Consider the following 19,475-nt stretch of genomic DNA (forward strand, 5'->3'; position numbering starts at 1 on the left):
GAGATAGGTGCATGATTGTTAGGATGGCCATTAACTCATGCACCAGCTCAAAACTCATTCCTAGAGAAGGCAGGTTGGCTTCTGGCTTCATTAGGGATATACTCTGAGAATCTCTAGGGAGGAACTGTCTTAACTCTCTTTCCCCCAACCAAAGTATTTAAACTTCACTGCCTTTTGGTTTTTTGGAATGCAGTCCCTCCCTTCTGGGAATTCAGACTACCATATTAGAGCATTTTTTAAAAAAAACAACAACCCAGAGACTTTGAATCAGAGACGTACTGAGAAGATGAATAAATAAAGGAGAAAAAATAGTGTGACGTGATGAACAATAGGTACATAGTCAAATATTTTAAACACTGTCTATCATGTTTACTAATTGGAATAAAATTGGATCCTGAAATATCAGTATCATGTATCCCTAACTATGGAAGAAACATTTTATATGATGCTGAATTCAATACATTCTGAAGCTTCAATGGCTGCTTAGAATTGTCATTTTAGATACTGTAGTTTAAAAGTAAAGTTTCTGCTTCATCCAGAGAGTTTTTGTTAGACTTTTTAAACATGGTCTTGGTTATGTTTGTAGAAGAGGATTAGCATAGACATTCAAGAGAGCCAAGAGAGTTGCTGATTCTTTCTCTGGCTCGTGCATTAAACCTTTCATGCTGTTTCTGAGACAAAGACTTTTGCCTGGCTGTTCTCTTTCACATTTTTATTACCTTGGAAGGCACCATGTTGTCAATCTATTGATTCCTTCTGGGTGCTGTGGGTGACATTTACTTGCTGATAGTCCAGCCATTCCCTTGCGCCATTGTGTTGATTTTTTAAAAATATATACATGAAGAGAGTCTTTCAGCTTAAATGATCATATCATGGTGGACAGTAATAAAATTTATTTCTCAAGTACAAAATTATGAACAGTTCAGCTGGTGAGCAAAAGTATTTGTCTAATCAGCATCTAATGAAAGTAAAGGCCAGTAGAAGATTTTATTAGGAGGTGTTGTTCCTGTCTTCCTGTGTGCAATTTTACAGGCTGTATTTCCAGGCTAAGTAGCAGTACCAGTGCATGAATACTTCCGTTTATGTTTGTATGCTTGTTGTTTGAGACAGAAAGAATGGGATTATTTGTTAATCTCTTGGCAGAGAAAGAAAGTGTTAATCATAACACTGAGCCTGGTGGCACAGTGGTTAGAATGCAGTATTGCAGGTTGACTCTGCTCACTGCCAGCAGATCGATCCTGACTGGCTGAAGGTTGACTCAGCCTTCCATCCTTTCGAGGTTAGTAAAATGAGAACCCAGATTGTTGGGGGCAATATGCTGACTCTGCAAACTGCTTAAAGAGGGCTGTAAAACACCATGAAGCTGTATATACTATAAGTCTAAGTGCTATGCTCAACACTACCTTTTGCTCTAAAGACTGCACTTAAATATTGCATAATATTTGTCTATCTTTTCAGTGGTCTGTATTAAAACTATTCCAATATATGCTAGTGTCTTGGCTCTGAGCTTCCTCAGACTTTAAGATGCATACACACACACCCCATTAAATTACATCAAAATCACCTCTTTTGGTTAGAGATTCTGAGAACAAAACAAATTCCTTAGCAATTTTTGAATGGCTAATTTAACTTCCTTGTTTCTCAAGGTATAAACCAAAGGGTTCAGCAGAGGGGTTATAAAGACAAAAACGGTTGAGATCCATGTGTCTTGACCTAGTGAAGAAGCTGCTTTTGGTCTCAAATACACAAAACAAGCACAACTGAAGTGGGTGATCACCACAATGAGATGGGACGCACAGGTGGAGAACATTTTTTTTCTTCCCAAACTGGAGCAGATCCTTAGGATAGCAGAAATAATATAGGCGTATGAAACAGAGATCAATAGGACTGTGCCCAGCAAAACAACAGCACATAAAAGAACCACCACCAGACGAGTCAGGGAAGTGTCAGTACAAGTCAGGCTCAGCACAGGTGAAATGTCACATAAGAAATGTTGGATTTCTTTTGGCCCACAAAAAGGCAACCTGAAAATAAGGATGCAAATAACCAGAGATATATAGCACCCTGTTAGACATGATGCAGCTACTAGTTTGATGCAAACCCTTTTCTCCATCAGCACTTGGTACTGAAGTGGGTAGCAAATTGCTGCATACCGATCATAAGACATAGCGACTAAAAGGAAACAGTTGTTGGCTCCCAAACTAAAAAAGCAAAACATCTGCATGGCACATCCAACAAAGGAAATGGACTGTCTGCCGGTCAACAGAAGGAATAGAAGTTTGGGGACAGTGACAAAGGTAGCACAGGTTTCTGAGACAGATAATGCAAAAAGTAAAAAGTACATTGGACAATGCAGAGTCCGGTCGAGCCATAGGACTGACATGATAGTGATGTTGAAGGCCAGGATGGTGCCATAGGTGAGGGAGAAAATCCCCAAAAGTAAAGTTGATTTCTTTCCAAGAATGGAAAAGCCCAGCAAGAGAAAATCATTCACAGAACTGTCATTACTATTTTTCATACCAGATATAAAATTGTCAAAATTGTCAAGAAAAAGGCGGGGAAGATATTTATAAATTGTAAGATGATCCTTCAGTCATTTCAAATGAAACTAAATGTGATCTTTGCTTCAGTTTTTAGGGTTTTCACAGAAAAGACAAGCATGCATGAAGCAGGCAATCCACTATATGTCAGCAGGGACACCAGGTAAAATAGCTTTCCTTGTCTATAATGTAGACAAATATAATAATAATATAAGGCAAAATAATATAAGATACTGAGCAACATTCAGATAGCTAATGCCATCTCACCCAAATTGTTAATATTTCTTCTTCGTGTGGCTACTAGTCCTAGCCATCCATGTATAACATTCCTGCTTCAATTAATTATGCAAAAAAAAAAATTACTACCACAGAGACAAGCTTTCCCCCATTTTTTTTTCTGAAATTGAGTAGCACAGTAAAAAAAAAAAACATGAAACTGAGCCCAAATTATACTAATTTCTTTCTTTTTAGGCTTTTAAAATATAAATCTGGTGATAGAATGTTTCATATTGATTGCCATCAGTGCCACAAACCTCCATCCTGAAAAAAATCTCAGGTTCTTCACTGTTTCTCTATCGGGTTTTAAGAAAGAACTCTTCTTAATTTGTCGATGACATTTGTGACTTGATCACTGAAGCAGGGATAAGGGGAGGATCCAGCCACAAGAGCATATAGAGGCTGATGCTGATACTGCCAAGCTATCCTCAAAGAAGCAGCTTCATTTACAACAGATCTGTATTCAGTTTTATTAAGATTCACAAAGGTACTGATTTACTCTTTGGGAATATGTTCCCCTGATAATGTAGGTGATTCACATTAGGAAAAAGTAATTTATCTTTAGAAGCATGAAGACTTTTTCTTTGTTGGGCAAAATACTATGGTGTATTCTCTCAGTTTCTCCTTTTTAAATGAGCAAAAGAGTTGAGCTTTCTCCCAGTATAGCAAATAAGCCTTTTTAGGAAACAGAACAGATGCTATAAAGTAACCAGAACCGATGCCGAGTTCATTATTTGGTATTGAAAAGATGGATCCAATCCCAAGGCCTTGACAACAAATATATGACAAGCAAATAACAAACCAAATAAAATTGTATCAGTAATACAACAAAACATTAAAACATTAAAAATTAACAATCTATATCAAGCCAAGACAGCTCTTTTTCGAAAATAGACTCCAGTTCATTGTGACTGGAAACAGAATGCTTTGGAGCATTGAAGAACATGAATGCATCACTTTTCTGCAATCCTCAAAGCTACTGCATTTTTTCCTGAGACCACATGGCAGGTGCAGAGAGCAGCCACGCAACCTAGGAGAACCTGCAGCAACAACTTTCAGAGATTGCAGAAAAGTGCTACAGTTTGTATGCCCATGTGTGCTCTAAGCCATTTTTGCAGAATGGATCTGAAGCTCCTGGATGTGAGGATTAAAGCAAGCTCTGAAGATTCTGAATAGAATCTGGCCTTTGGCAAGGGAGGGTGAGACTCCTTGCTTCATTGCACTTGACATCTTTTAACTTTAATGTTTTATTCTTTTGTGTGTGTGTGAAATGCCTAGATTAGAATCTTTCTGAGAGTCTGATTGCATACAAATTTAATAAATAATAATAATTCTGCAAGGATACCTTTTAACATCATCAAACAGTAACACCTGCCTATTCAAGGTTGTTGGGAAAGACTTGATAGGTGGATAACATGCTAAACCCAGGCTAAACATTTGATCGTAAAAAAAAAAAAATCAACTTCAGATCCTTGTAGGTCACTTGAAGGACCTACAGCATATACATGCCAAGTGTACAGGATCATAATTATTTTTATTTGGTGTTTTGAATGATGACGATGTTGATGCAAGGCATACTGTTTGGCATAGTGGGGAAGGTGCCGGACTAGAAACGAGGCGACAGAGAGTTCTAGGTCAGTCATAGCCATGAAAACCAGTTAGATATCTGAGACAGTCACTCACTCTCAGCCCAACTCACCTCAAAGGGTGGGAAACTAAGAGGAGGAAGCTGTCTTGACTTATTTGTAAAAATGAATAAATGTTAATACATGAAAAACAAACAAACAAACAAACAAACAAACAAATAAATAAATAAATAAATTTCTCCCTGTGTACCATATGTATCAACAATTATATGGAGAATATGGCAAACTTTTTCTAGGTCAGGCAATAGCCATCTAAAGGCAATAATACAATTTTTTTACTTATGAAAGGCACATTGGATTTTTTTTTAAAAAAACTTCTTTTATCCCTGTTAAGTGTCAGAAACTGTTCATTGGGGTTTTATTTACTTTAAATCATCTCAAATAGAGTATGGCTACTACACTCATTTGAATATCTGAATTTAAAGAATCAACCTAATATGTTTTTAAAAGATACAGTAGCTTAATAATTTTCCAATTTACTTGCTTCAAAATTGCTCAAAATAGGCTTTTGCTTGTTAGGTTCATTATATTTTAAACCCTCAAAAACAGTGAAACAAAACAAGTCCCAGAAAGTCTGAATGATTTAGGCTTATTTATAATCAATAGCGACAAAATTGGGGTTAGGGTTACTCAATTAGGTTTGTTAATCATTGAAAGTGGAGTTAGTAAATAGGCTTTCTGAAATCATAGCAATATCATTTTGGGAGAAGGTTCATGACCAAATAAGGTCTGCACTGGGTAGACCAATAACTCATCAAAACTATTGAATCCAAAGGCATATAAAATTCCTGCTGTCCAGACCTTCAGGGAAATGCTGGTATATCATCTTGCATGGTTTTCCCTGTTCTCAAAATGCTACAATATTCTATCCACTTATATGGACGTAAGCTGCAATGAAATAAAAATGGCTTTATGACTGCACTGTAAGTAATGCCTTGTGAGACCTGACAAGCAACTTTACTTGATGTTAATTTCCTCTCAATCCCCTGATTCAAAACTTGTATTTCTATCTAGAACATTCTTTAATGGCCAATTTCCCCAAGTATTTTAAATCAAACATGTCAAACTCGTGACGTCACGTGACATCACGCAATGTATCGGGATGGTTTTGCCATTGCCGGCAATGGGGTGGGCGCGGCTTCCGGATGATGCGTCCAGCCTGTGGGCCGGCAGTTTGACACCCCTGTTTTAAATCATTAATGCAGACATATATGATCTGTTAGGCAGCAGTTCTATGATCATTTAGAACAGTGGTTCTCAACCTTCCTAATGCTGCGACCCTTTAATACAGTTCCTCATGTTGTGGTGACCCCAAACCCCCCATCCAGCTGGCCGGGAGGTATCAAAAACTTGACCAAAAAAAAAGAGGAAAAAATGGGAAAGTATAGGCAGTCCTCGACTTACAACAATTCGCTTAGTGACTGTTAGAAGTTACAACAGCACTGAAAAAGCGAATTATGATCAATTTTCACACTTATGATTGTTGCAGCATCCCCAGGGTCATGTGATTTACATTTGGATGCTTGACAACTGATTCATACTTATGACATTCACAGTGTCCCAGGGTCACGTGATCAATGGCCACGGGGAGTGGCCAGCTGATCACTCAGGTTGCAGAGTGCCTGTGGGGGGAATCTGTGGGTCTCTGGGATGGGACTGGGGTGGGTGCCTTGTCCCTTCCTTCCTTCTTTTCTTCCTTTCTTTCACCTCCCTTAGTCTCTTCCTCCTTCCCTCCTTCCCTCCTTCCCTCCCTCTCTCCCATTGTCCCTTCCTTCCTTCTTTCCTTCCTTTCCTTCACCTCCTTCTTAGTCTCTTCCTCTTTCCTTTCCTCTCTCCCACTGTCCCTTTCTTCCTTCTTTCCTTCCTTTCCTTCCCCTCCTTTAGTCTCTTCCTCCTTCCCTCCCTCTCTCTCATTGTCCCTTCCTTCCTTTCCCTTTCCTTCCCCTCCCTCTTAGTCTCTTCCTCTTTCCCTCCCTCTCTCCCCTTGTCCCTTCCTTCCTTCCTTCCTTCCTTCCTTCCTTCCTTCCTTCCTTCCTTCCTTCCTTCCTTCCTTCCTTCCCTCTTTGTTCCTTCCTTCCTTCCCTCCCTTCCATTGTTCCTTTCTTCCTTCCCTCTCTCATGGTTCCTTACTTCCCTCCCTCTTTGTCCCTTCCTTCCTCCCCCCTCCATGCCCAGGAAGGGACAAGGGGAGGGGGATAGGCTGCCAGTGTGACTGGGGGCTTTGCTGCCAGCAAACCTGCCTGTGCACAGGCAGAGACAGAGAAAAGCTCTGCCCAGCTCACTTGCTCAGCTTCGCTAAAAGGCATGCCGCTTGCTAAGTTAGCAGAAGCTCCAGGATCAGCGCTTCTGATTCGCGCTTCTGCTAAATTAGCAAAGCTCGAGCAAGTTTCAAATTGTTTTTTTTTAATTAAGAGAATCATATGTGTAAATTGAATAAACTATCAGTTTCCTTCCAATTTTGCAATGAGACTCCCCCATAGGATTAAAAAAATATTCCAAACTCTTCCAGGGCAGCAAAAACTTTATTCTTTTTGACAATTAATCACTTTCTTCAAGGCATCTTTTACCTCTTTGTTCCTCAAACTGTAGATCACTGGATTCAGCATTGGGACTATCAGAGTGTAGAACACAGCCGAGATCTTCTCTTGTTGCTGAATGTGCATGGAGCTGAGTTGCAAATGGGTTAAACTAACTGGCCCATAGAACATGGTGACTGCTGTTAGGTGGGAAGCACAGGTGGAAAAAGCTTTGTATCTATTCTCAGAAGAATGCATCTTTATGATGCTAGTCAAGATACACAGGTAGGAGATTATAATTATCAGAAGAGTAGAAAGAGCAATTATTCCAGAGAAGGTGACCAATATAAGTTCATTAATATGGGTAGCACTGCATGAAACTTTCAACATAGCTGGTGTATCACAGAAGAAGTGGTTAATTACACCTGGGGCACAGAATGACACCATAAGCAAGCCAGAAGTGTGGGTGAGGGAATTCACTATTCCACCTAGATATGAACCTGCTACTAGCAGGACATAGACCCTTTTGGTCATCATAGTGGTATAGAGCAATGGCTTACAAATGGCTACATAGCGGTCATATGCCATTACTGCAAGCAGAAAGCCCTCAGTACTCACAAAGATGACAAAAAAGCAATGTTGGGTGATGCATCCAGCATATGAAATAGTTTTAAATTGTGCTAAATTCATCAAGAGTCTTGGTGCAAAGATGGAAGAGTAGCAGACATCAACTACAGACAGATTGCTGAGGAAGAAGTACATTGGGGTATGAAGCCGGGGACTGATTTTGATCAATACAACCATCCACATGTTCCCAGCCAATGTCAGAAAATAAATCAGAAAAAATATCATGAAGAGAGGGCCTTCAAATGCCACCTTGTCTGTTAGCCCAAGAAGAATGAATTCAGTTACCATGGTGTAATTGTTCATGATTAGTTAGAGAGACACTGCACCTGGTAAGCAGAAAGAAAGGCTGTCAGAATGGCATCACTTAACTAATCTTTAAGGAACCAGTTTGGATTTGGCATCTTTGATTTGATTTTTAAGTGAGATCAGAATTTTTGGAAGATCTTTTTTGTGTGAGAGGTATTTTTTCATACAAAAATACCTCTCATACAAACAGGATGAATATCAATCAAAAGTGCTTGATGGAGGGACAAGACAGCTTATGCAAAAGATCTTATTTTTCCCTTTCTCCTCCTGGAACTCCCATCCTTCAGACAGCCTCAGATGAACCACAAATTGTTGATTGTGTCTTACATGATTGTAGTAGGAAACAAAAATTAACCAACAATTATGTAGAATAATGTTGCATTATTTCTTATACTGGCTGTATGCTTGTCCCTGTTGCTCCCTTGAAAAAAGACACAACTCACAATGTTGACAAGGTCCATCTGAATCATTTGAAGAGTTTTTCAAGAAACATGGAGCGCTTCAAAGAGAGGACACAAAGGGAAAAATGCAAGTCATGAGTTTCCCTTTGTTCAATTGGCATAGGATACAATTTGAGCACTTTCCCTAATGACCCCGGCAATTTTACTAAAGGATTGTTCCCATACCTGCATGATTTTTGTGGTGAAAAAATGAAAATCACCTGAAAATTTTAACTGCAGTTGCTTTTAGCATTATAGCTACATCAAGCTAAGACAAAGTACAAATGATTAATGATTACCTGTATCTTTTGCATATTGTGCAGCTTCAATGAAAATAAAGGTATAAGCTTCCTCGGCTTCTTTTGAAGATTTGTCCTTCATTGTAAATGTATCAGATGCATTGTTTGGAGTTTTTTTTCCTGATTAACACCAACATATTGTTTCACATTAACAAGATTAATTAAATTATATAAATCATTCCAATTATTCCAAGTGAATTACATCTCCCCCAATCCCAAATAAACTATGCCTAGAAATCCTAAATCACTACTCTGTTGCTGTGTGAGTCAAAGAGCATTCTGGGATTCAAGCAAAAATGTATGAGCTAAGCAAGAAAGTCAAATGCTCAGAGCATTTGCTTGCCCTTAACTTTTCCTGAGATTCCTGCACAGAAATAGAATTGCATAAACTATTCATAGAGTAGATGGACTCCTTTATGTAGGGCCTTCATCTCTTAGTCAAATACTCGAATGCTAACCAAAGTAAACTATTTTTTTAGGCACTTTCAGAAGGATCACATTTAGCAGAATAACTTAGAAGAGACAATCATTACTGAAGGTGGCCAAACAACCATAGAGTGAGGGTGCAAATTTGGAGGACAGAGATTAAAGAAAAAGATGGATTTAATGGCTGCCTTGTGGCTATCACAATCTTCTGCCTACATTTGTTAAATGTAATTATAACCCATTGCACAAAGTGATCTAGACTGTGCAACTTTTATACTCCAAAGTGGTGGGATCAAGAACAATATTCTCTCTCCTTTCTAAATGTTCCTCTTCCCCCTTTTCAAAATAAATATATCACATTTCTACTAAACTTCTTCTAGTCTCTTTTCTTACAAATTGGGCTCTAAGTTTAATTCATGATGGAAAGGGCAATACTTAAGGAGCATTTGAAGGATGTGCCAGATGCAGAACAGTTAAGAATCCTTTTTGTCTGCTAATTTGGTTCTGAAAATTATTCTTTTTGCATGATTATAAATCACTTAAAAATCTTAATTCTTAAAAATAAGAAAATAAATAAATACCAACCTTTACAAAGGTAGCCTTGGGCATTTGCAACAGCCAAAATGATGTTCATTTCAGCCTTTAGATGCTATTCGCTGCCACACAAGAAATGTTTTTAATTGAAAAATACCAGTAGCTTTGCTGAATTTTTTAGTTTCTGCTCTTAATCACAGGCATTTGATTCAACTCCATAGACCATCATACTGGAAATATTCAATTACTTTTTTTCCTATGTTCTTGTACTTCTCTATGTTCTTTGAGCAATGTAGAGGCAATCCAAAAATGATTTTAATCACTGACACTATCTCGAATGAATGTAAGAAACCAATCAACCTTGACCTTGGAATGACTGTATCACTTTTCAGTATAAATTTATACAGGAGAGGTGAGTTGGTCACAGACTTGATGATTTATGATAGAAAGAATCTATTCCTTTATATAAACTGAATTATTAGCATCCCTGAAGTAACTTCAGAGTCTTAAGGGAATCAATTTCAGGCTATCTTCTGGGAGCTTTAATGTTGCGCTACTTCCAAAATTATTCATAACTGATGCTTATTTTTGTTAAATAGACAAACCAATACCACTTTCTAATATCTAATTAATTTAATTTTGCCCCATTCTTAGGACTTTATATGCCAGACCCATGAAGAAAAATAACACACTGTTCCAAAATCTGATCCTGCAATGTGATTTCTATACATATGGATTGCTAGTGTGTTTGTGTGTGAAAGACAATAGATAATAGATAATATAAAGGAAAAAAAATGAATGAAATTTACACATGAAATAAGACTGTAGTTCACTTGGATTTTGTGCAAATTAGATAAAAGTTGGATTTATGCAGATCCTCAGAGATCCTCATGAACTTATGTGGGTTTCATTTGATGCCATCATCAAATCAAAGCTCATACCCATCTGTAAGATATTACAATGATAAAACTAATATTGTTTGGCATCATTGAATGTGCAAAAGCACAAATCCAAGTGATGGATTCTCATATGCCCTCACTATTTTTATATGAAATTTAACTAATGTTACCATCAAAACAAATACAACATTCATCTGCATGGAGTGATACATGATCATCACGTACCCCAAAGGACTGAAATGGATTCAGAGCCAGAAAGTTGAACCAGAAACCTTGGGTCATATGTCACCTGCTGAAATAAAATTCATTATTTTGCTTTGCGAGCACAGGAAAAGAACATTTTTTTTATGGAGTAGCCAACAAATGTGAAGGGAATGTACATATTTTCTCCTCAGAATCTGGATTATTAAATCCCAATATCCAATAATATTTCAAGGAATGGTTTAGGACAACTCACTGTGGCCAACTCACCATGACCATTTTGCCCTGGCCTTTTCACTGCAGCCATTTTGCCACAGCCAACTTGCCACAGCCATTTTGCCGTGGCCATCTTACTGCAACCAGCTTGCCACAGGATAACTCACCATGTCCAACTCATCTCGGGACAACTCATCATGGACAATTCCATGCAGGATAACTCAACACGATAAATGTTATGTGCCACTATTTCTTTGACATTATTTCCACAAAAGTGGAATTGTCTGTGGTGAGTTATCCTGTGGCATGTTGGTCTCATGGTGAGTTGTCCCACAGTGAGTTGTCTGCGGTGAGTTGTTCCACATTTGGCCATTGCAAGTTATCCCACGGCGAGATGGCTGTGATGAGTTTGCAGTGGTAAATTGTCCCAATCTGTTCTAGGAATCCTCTAAAAAACCTTGCAGGAATGCATTATGCTTGCCTCGGATCTATCTTTTAAATTGTTCTGATGTTATATTCTTTTAATTGTGAATGGGCTGCATGTCATAATGTGATAAATGTCTAGTTCTCATTAAAGAGTTCAAATGAACAAATAATCAAAAAGTCAACACTGATGACATGCTGCCAAAGTGTCACCCTCCCCCCCCCAAAAAAACCCTGAGTTATATAGTTTCTTTTACTAGTTACATGCAAAACAATTCTGTCTGGGGTGGGAAACTGAATGATATGGAGAATAGTGGATGCCAATCCAATTCAGATGCTGCTGGTAATAGTTTTTTTCTGCTTTAAGTCACTCCAATCTTTTACTCCTCTGATACAGGTTTGTAGAAGTTTAAAAGAAAAAGCAAGAACTCAGGTTCTATTTAACTGTGGGACCTCTCTTTATAACTTTTGCTTTTCAGCACAAACCAGAAAAATGTCCAAAGCCTTGTATCAGACAGTTAACGTATGTAATGCAAAGCAACTCAATGCAGACAGTAAGGTAAATAGACTACTATACTTCTCCAAGCTCGTAACTGGACATTTGATAACAATCCTCCAATCCAAGTTAGTGGACTGTCCAGATGGTGTGAAAATTGCAACACATGAGAGACCAGGATAAGTGCAATGGTGGGAGGAAGAAGATAGCAATATTGAGGAACACTTTTTTTTTTAGTAATTTCTCAGTTTATTTACATATGGCTTTATTCAACAAATTATATGCTGTTTATTATGAAAAGGCAATTGCATTGAATGTGCTTCATTACAGTACAAATACTTGTTTTCTTCCATGGGAAAGCATGTAGAGAGGAATACACCCTTTGTGTACTGTTGTTAGAGCCATATCTTCATAATGCATTTCCAAGGACTGGAGATCTCCTTTATCGGCAGTTTCTGTGTGGGTGGGAGAAATTAAGGTGGAATATGGGAAACTTTTAAAAGAGATAGAATATAAAATCTTGCATTGTGTACGTGAGTGTGTTTGTACAATTGGGAGGAGGGCAGAAGGGAAACTAGAGTGAGATTTAAAATGATTGAGGGCCATGAAGAGGTTTCCATTCTCCCTTAGATTACTTTAAGCAAAATCAAGGAGCAGAGAAGAGCATTACCAATCCCCCTGATTGCTGGAGCATACTTCGCAAATTAGGTCCCGAAAAGATTCCTCTACAAAAGAAACGTTATCAAATTTACACACTTGCTGTGTTTTTTATTTATTAGAGGGTCAATTTTAAGGTATATTTAGCAATATGGAAGAATTGCTAGGATTCCATTAATAATCTATTATATTTAAGAAATTCTTTGTTAAGACTTCACACGTTTTCTGAAATGTGGGCACTTTTGTTCATTTACTCTGAAAATAAAGTAAAAGAGATATTTACTAGGAGCCCAGTTCTCTTCCAAACACTTTTTTCACGGCATATTTTACATCCTTATTCCTCAGGCTGTAGATCAATGGATTCAACAGGGGTATTATTACTGTGTAAAACACAGATGCTGTTTTGTCAGTGTCGAGGGAATAGCTAGAACTGGGCCGGAAGTACATGAAGAGAATAGTTCCATGATATATGGACACTGCTGTGAGATGTGACGCACAGGTAGAAAATGCTTTATGCCTCCCCTCTGTGGAGTGAATCCTTAGAACTGCAGTAATAATGAATATATAAGAGGTAATAATGATCAGCAAGGTGCTCATTTCAAACAAGCTGCCAAAAATGAATATCAGCATCTCATTCACAGAGACGTCATTGCAAGCCAGTTTCAGAAGGGAGGTGATATCACAGAAAAAGTGATTGATGCTGCTGGAGCCACAAAAGGACAACCTTAACAAACCACAAGTTTGAATCATAGCATTCACAACTCCCCATAAATATGAGCCAGCTATCAATCCTATACAAAGCTTCTTTGTCATCACTGAAGTGTAGAGTAAAGGGTTGCAGATGGCCACATAGCGATCATATGCCATTGCAGCCAATAGGAAGAACTCTGTTGTGGCAAATATTGCAAAGAAATAATACTGTGCAATACAGGAAGCATAAGATATGGTTTTCTTTTCCACTAAGAAAGTCATCAGCATTATAGGTGTGATGGTGGTGGAATAACAGGCATCTAAAAAGGACAGGCTGCTAATAAAGAAGTACATGGGGGTATGCAACTGGGGAACAACCCAAATTAATAAAATCATTCCAAGATTCCCCAGCAGAGTAGCAATATAGATGATTAAAAATGTTGCAAAGAGCAATGGCTGCATTTCCAGATGTTCTGTGAGTCCAAAAAGAATGAAGTTGGTCACCAAAGTGTAATTTGTTCCAGACATTGGCTTCATTCCCTTTTTCCTGTGGGGAAAAAAAACAACAAAAATGTTTCTTAAAAAACACAGATTACAGAATTCTGAGCAGGTAGCTTCATTTTCCCTTTCTCCTGAACATAGGATTTGTGATGAGAGAGTGTTTAATACCATAGATGGATTTGGGTGGAGAAAGGAGATTGTAGTTTTCCTCTCTTTACTTCTTTGCTATATCTTTATTCTCCTTGCAAGGAGAGGAATCTCATTTTTTGAAGAAGAAGACATCTCTGAGAGAACATTTTAATTTTGACCCTGCCAACAACAGTCAAGAGGACAATATAATTATTTTAATCTTAGGATTATTTTGCCTGTAATATGTACCCTAAATGTTTTTTAAAATTATTTTCCAATAAATAGATTTGTTGAAGAATATTTTACTGACAATGAGATTATTTGAACTGCCCTATTTTGTTTCAAAAGTTTAAAGTGATCACACAATGATTTTTGCAGATATTATAAATATAAGTGTCCATACTGCTGGCTTGATTTACAGGACTGAATGTGTGATATATAGTATTTTTGTCACTGGAGATAATGGTTTAGGGTTTCCTGCCTAAGCAGGGGGTTGGACTAGAAGACCTCCAAGGTCCCTTCCAACTCTGTTATTCTATTCTAATTAAAAATTCCCTGGATTGCAAAAACAATGTCCATGAAGTTCCTCCTGTACATGTGATGAAACATATAATGTTCTATGTGGACTTTATCAATTGCCTTCATACCTGACTCTGTGGAAGAACAACTGTTTCCTCAAATCTGTGAGGTGATCATCTCACTAAAACCATAGACAGCATTGCTCAGAGCATTCTTAAGGTTTAGGAAAGAGGGAAAAAACTAGCAGCTAAAAAGTTTTGTATTACCAAGTAAAGGAGTTGAGGTTTTATTCATTTAGTTAAAATTCTTTTAGTATCCCTTAAATTTAGACTTCATTAGTGCACATATTTAGGTATACACTTGATTCTCCCTCTCCCTCTGCCTCCCTCCCTCCCTCTTTTTCTCTCTTACACACATACCCACACCCACCCAACCACCCACCCACACACAAACCTATGTCTAGAACTATTGTAATATCTAAAATTACATAGTAATAAACAGCACTGTATTCACTTGTTAGCGATGTGTATGTCCATACTCAATCTGTGATGGACGAAATCTAGGTTTCTCTGGAAATATTAATATTACTATTATTGCAAGTATTAATACCAAGTTATTAAATCAAAGAAAGCTGTATACTTGGTAATGTATGAAAAATCTTGCAAGTATAATGTTTATCATATCTTGTGCGAATGGGGTTTTGGGGGCATGTGTGGTGGGGGAATAATTAGATATAAAGATTTCACTAATGTGCCATGTGTGTTAGCCAAGTGACATCATAAAATTACATTTACTTGAGGAAATATAAACATATTTAAGAAAAGAGAGATGAGCTTGAAAACACATATACATTTTCTTGTGATCTCCAAAAGCAATCAAACTGAATCCAGTTCTTGAAGACTGTCTTATCTGAGACATTTGCACCATTTGTGAGTTCTAAACAGAATCAGCTTGCTCATCTCCAACTATTTATTTTTGCATTATGTAATATCCCCATTACTTTTGCAATCCAATATTTATTTAGAAACTTTTATGGTGCATACATTATATAAAATAATCCTCAGCAGCTCACTTTAATATTACATAAAAAAAGAATAAATAAAATCAATCAACCCTATGACACCACATATCTCAAGCACAGCATCACATCACATAGATTCCTCCTGCTCTTACATTTCTTGGCCTTCCTAGGCCAATGCCTGGGTGACGAGGCAGGTCTTTTCAGCACTCTGAAATGCTAGGGCTGGAGTACCTTGGAATCCCAGTGTGGAAACCTCAAGACACAAATGTTCAGGCTCAAATTATCCTACATGATGTGAAGATCCAGCTCTCTAGAGAAGGCTCTAATGCTGAGAAAGATGGAAGGAAAGGAAAGAAGAGGACAATCAGCAATAAAGTGGATGGACTCAGTTACAGTGGTGATGGATGCACTGTCGGAAGACCTAAAGGAAGAAATTAGGATATATCATCATTAACAAATGCGTGATTACTGAAAGTGGACATTGACTTCATGGCATATTAACAATAATTATCAATAGACAAAAGGAGTTCTTAATAGAAAACGAAGCCCCACATAGCAGCTGGGCTCTCTTCCAAGCTATTTCTTTCCTTCTGTGAATATGGAAATATGAGTATAGCAGTATTCACTTAGGGGGTCTCTCTTGCCTACCCTAAGTGGGAAAGAAATCAAGCCAACTCAAAGGATGTCCTTCATTTGGAAGCTACGCATTCAAATGCACCAATTCAGTTTTGTAGCTCGAGCATGAAAAAATGATGCCCATCTAAATAAGAAGATGACCTTGTCAGTATAATCTGTGCAAACTTCTTAAAGAACAAGTCATATATGGTACATTGTAGGTTTAGTAGATCAGATATTGTAGCGGCCAAATTATTTAGCAGGTTCTTCTATAGATCACATATGACTAAGAACTTTGAATCTGAATATATCATTTTATGGGAAATAGTCAATACTGAGTCAAGAGTAATAATAATAAATAATAATAAAAGAGGTGTTGCTTACCTTTAAGCAGGAATGTAGTATTTTAAAACTCAAGCAATAAATTGAAGGCTGGGTTTTCTGAAGTATTTATATCAAAGCTTATGAATGCTCAGTAACATCCCTAAAGCAGGGTAATTAAAGTTTTTCCCAGATGTACATATTTAGAGGATTGTAATTAATCTCAAAATGATCCCGATTGTTGCATTATATCCTTTTTTAAAAAAAAAAAAACTTTCTTTTTAATGAGAAACAACTCTCTTCATACATGTTCCTGTGAAGGTTCTCAATACTAGATGGTCATATCTGTAAAGAGACAGGCAGGTTTACATGGAAAGAGATAATCTGTGAAATAACACATCCTGTAGGTTTTTTTTGGGGGGGGGATTGAAAGATAACAACAAGTGCCTGAAAATTAATTGATAGCATCTGGAAAGGAACTATAGTAATATAGTTGACTGTACACAGGTACAGTATAGCTGGTGCCTTGCTCAATACCATGTTTCTCCGAAAGTAAGACCCGGTCTTATATTATTTTAGCCTCCAAAAGAGACATTAGGTCTTAATTTTGGGGGTGTCTTATATTTTTGTGACACCTACCTCGCCTCGCGGTGGCGGCACCAACAACCCTATCCAGCAGCTCGCGTGGCTGCCAGCCACTTCTGCTGTGGCCGCTTGAGGTAGGAGGCCGTGTGGCATATTGTGCCACTGCTGCTACAACAAGGCGAGGCAGGAGGGGGAGGGGTAGAGTTGCCCCATACGCCCCGCACCCACTTACCAGTATTTCAGGTTCCCCCCCCCCCGCTAGACCATTCTTTAATGGGCAACCTTTCACTCTTCTTCTGAGCTGGATTGCCATGCTATGGTGGATGGGATGGGCGGGGTAGGCCTGGTCTCCCTCTGCAAGGAAATGGAGTTTGTGGGACTAAAAAAAGTTCAATCAGACCTTCCAACTTCTCTTGAAATCTTTTTTTTCCACGAGACAGGCGACAAAGTGTTCCAATATTTCAGGGGCTGCCAAACGAAGAGGGAGTGAAGCTATTCTCCAAAGTGCCTGAAGGCAGGACAAGAAGCAATGGATGGAAACTAATCAAGGAGAGAAGAAACCTAGAACTAAGGAGAAACTTCCTGACTGTTAGAACAATTAAGCAATGGAAAAACCTGCCTCCAGAAGCCATTTGTCCAAAATGTTATAGGGTTTCCTGCCTGAGCAGGGGTTGGACTAGAAGACCTCCAAGGTCCCTGCCAATGCTGTTGTTGTTGTTATTGTTGTTTATGATATTATAGTCCATTTTCCTTTAAGTTATCAGAGCAGAAAAGTACAAATGTTACATTAGGTAATTTAGATGTTTCACATGATTTCTACCCTATCTTCCTTTGTGAGGAGAAGGTGGGGAATTCTGTTTTTAACAGTGTATATTCTATGTTGACCACCAGGGAGCAGTATGTGACTAGTTTTGTCCTGTTTGAGACACTTCAGTGTGTTTGCCTTCAAACTGTGGTCTTCAAAGTTGAGAAGAAGGAGAAAGGAGGAATCACCTGTATACGGTAGCTACAGTACTTGGAGCTAAAACCTAAGAACAGTCAAAAGCTGAATTCTTACTGAACAAGAGAAAGTGGCAGGGAAATTAACACAAAAAGAAAATTACACCGAGGAACTTATCATTGTAATAGCTCCTGTTCATGATTTGTAGGCTTTTAAAACTATTGAATTCATATAGATAAAAACTTCAGAGGATGAGACAGAACTGAACATTTTGGTGATAAAGCAGAGATCTGATTTTCTGGTGTAAACATGGAAGTGCTGTCATAGTAAATGATTCACATGACAAAAATACTGATATCAGCCTGAAAATACTGCTCAACGTGGGGAATCAGTGGCTTATATGCTCCAAAGGACTTTCTCTCTCCCCCACAAGCAATGGACCACTATACTACTTATGTTCAAAGCTTCCGAGTTATCTTCAAAACCAATTCTTCACAGAATGCTTTGCAGTTGTGTACTCTGGAATTAACAAGTGCATTAACGATTTGGGGGTTTTCATTATGCTACAACATACAGTGATTATCCTGTGTAGAGCAATATATTGCATAACCTCCTAGTTAGGGGAATACTGGGTAAAAGCATACTGGCTTGCAAGTTTCTAGGTCAGAGATCTTCCATTACACAGAATAGCCTGAGCACAATTGGGAAAAGGCAAAACAAAACTAGGCGTGTGTCATGCTGGCCCAAATGTACCATACTGGTGGTAATGTTCTTATCGTAAGCAGAATTCAAAAGCAGTCTTGCAGAATCTTTTATTATCTTTTATTACTCAAATTTCTAGGCCAACTCCCAGGATGACAGAAAATTAACAACAGCAATAACAACAAAAACAATCTCAGTGAGGAAACAAATCTCTCATATCATCACCTATCTAAAGGGATCTTCCAAACACTCTAACCCAAGCCATGAGTGAATCATCACATTTTAGAGTTTACTAGAAGGTGCTTAGCTGAACAAATCTGGGTAGATACTCTTTCTAAGGGCTGGCACTGCATCAGGGAAGACCTATTTCTACACATTTGATAGCATTGTTTAATTGACAGGACACAAGGTAAGCCAACTTTGTCTGGTTAGACAGGGTAGACAGATAAAACAGGAGACAGATGGTCCTTCAGAGAACTAGGTTATATGCCACACAGAGGTAAAAGCCAGCTTCTTGAATTGTATATGGAAGCTTACTATTACCTAGTTCAGCTCACATGGAAGAGGTATGACATGGCCTGTCTATGACGGTTCATATCATTGCATTATGGACCAGCTGTAGTTTTGGAGTGATCTTAAAGAGCAACTCCATGTACAGTGTGTTGCAAGGTGAACAAGGCATGAATGCCCATTAAGAGGCATTCCCAATCTACAAACAGGCACAATTGGCATACAAACTGGACTTGTGCAAAAGCATTTCTGGTCAGAACTGTCACCTGCTTCTAAAGCAGGAGCTGAGAGTCTAGGAAGTTCCCCAGATTGTGTATTAGTCCTAAATAAAGTTTGTGTGTGTGTGTACGTGTGTGTGTGTCTATCCACACACACTACATATTCATAATGGAAGGAAAGTCCCCATAACTGGGAGGTCCATAACCCACAGCCACTTGGAC

At 38.2% G+C, this 19,475-nt stretch overlaps 3 protein-coding genes across 3 annotated transcripts; all 3 read right to left on the reverse strand.

Moving 5' to 3' along the window:
• Window positions 1-1,300: 1,300 nt before the first annotated feature.
• Window positions 1,301-3,072, reverse strand: LOC120306914 (olfactory receptor 10K1-like). The gene has a single exon (XM_039340958.1). It carries the CDS (start codon window positions 2,516-2,518, stop codon window positions 1,574-1,576), a length of 945 nt encoding a protein of 314 aa, XP_039196892.1. The 5' UTR covers window positions 2,519-3,072; the 3' UTR covers window positions 1,301-1,573.
• Window positions 3,073-6,984: 3,912 nt separating this feature from the next.
• LOC120306915 (olfactory receptor 1052-like) lies at window positions 6,985-9,940 on the reverse strand. Its single transcript, XM_039340959.1, has 3 exons — window positions 9,662-9,940; window positions 8,651-8,770; window positions 6,985-7,931 (listed from the first exon to the last, which is right to left on the reverse strand). Exon 3 carries the CDS (start codon window positions 7,906-7,908, stop codon window positions 6,985-6,987), a length of 924 nt encoding a protein of 307 aa, XP_039196893.1. The 5' UTR covers window positions 7,909-7,931; window positions 8,651-8,770; window positions 9,662-9,940.
• A 2,693-nt stretch (window positions 9,941-12,633) lies between these two features.
• LOC120306987 (olfactory receptor 1052-like) lies at window positions 12,634-15,686 on the reverse strand. Its single transcript, XM_039341106.1, has 2 exons — window positions 15,515-15,686; window positions 12,634-13,739 (listed from the first exon to the last, which is right to left on the reverse strand). Coding segments are annotated over exons 1-2 (957 nt in total). The 5' UTR covers window positions 15,517-15,686; the 3' UTR covers window positions 12,634-12,784.
• Window positions 15,687-19,475: the final 3,789 nt, after the last annotated feature.

The sequence above is a fragment of the Crotalus tigris genome, unplaced genomic scaffold (assembly GCF_016545835.1).
Source record: "Crotalus tigris isolate CLP2741 ecotype Arizona unplaced genomic scaffold, ASM1654583v1 scf7180000017764.6130737, whole genome shotgun sequence".
Classification (NCBI taxonomy): domain Eukaryota; kingdom Metazoa; phylum Chordata; class Lepidosauria; order Squamata; family Viperidae; genus Crotalus; species Crotalus tigris.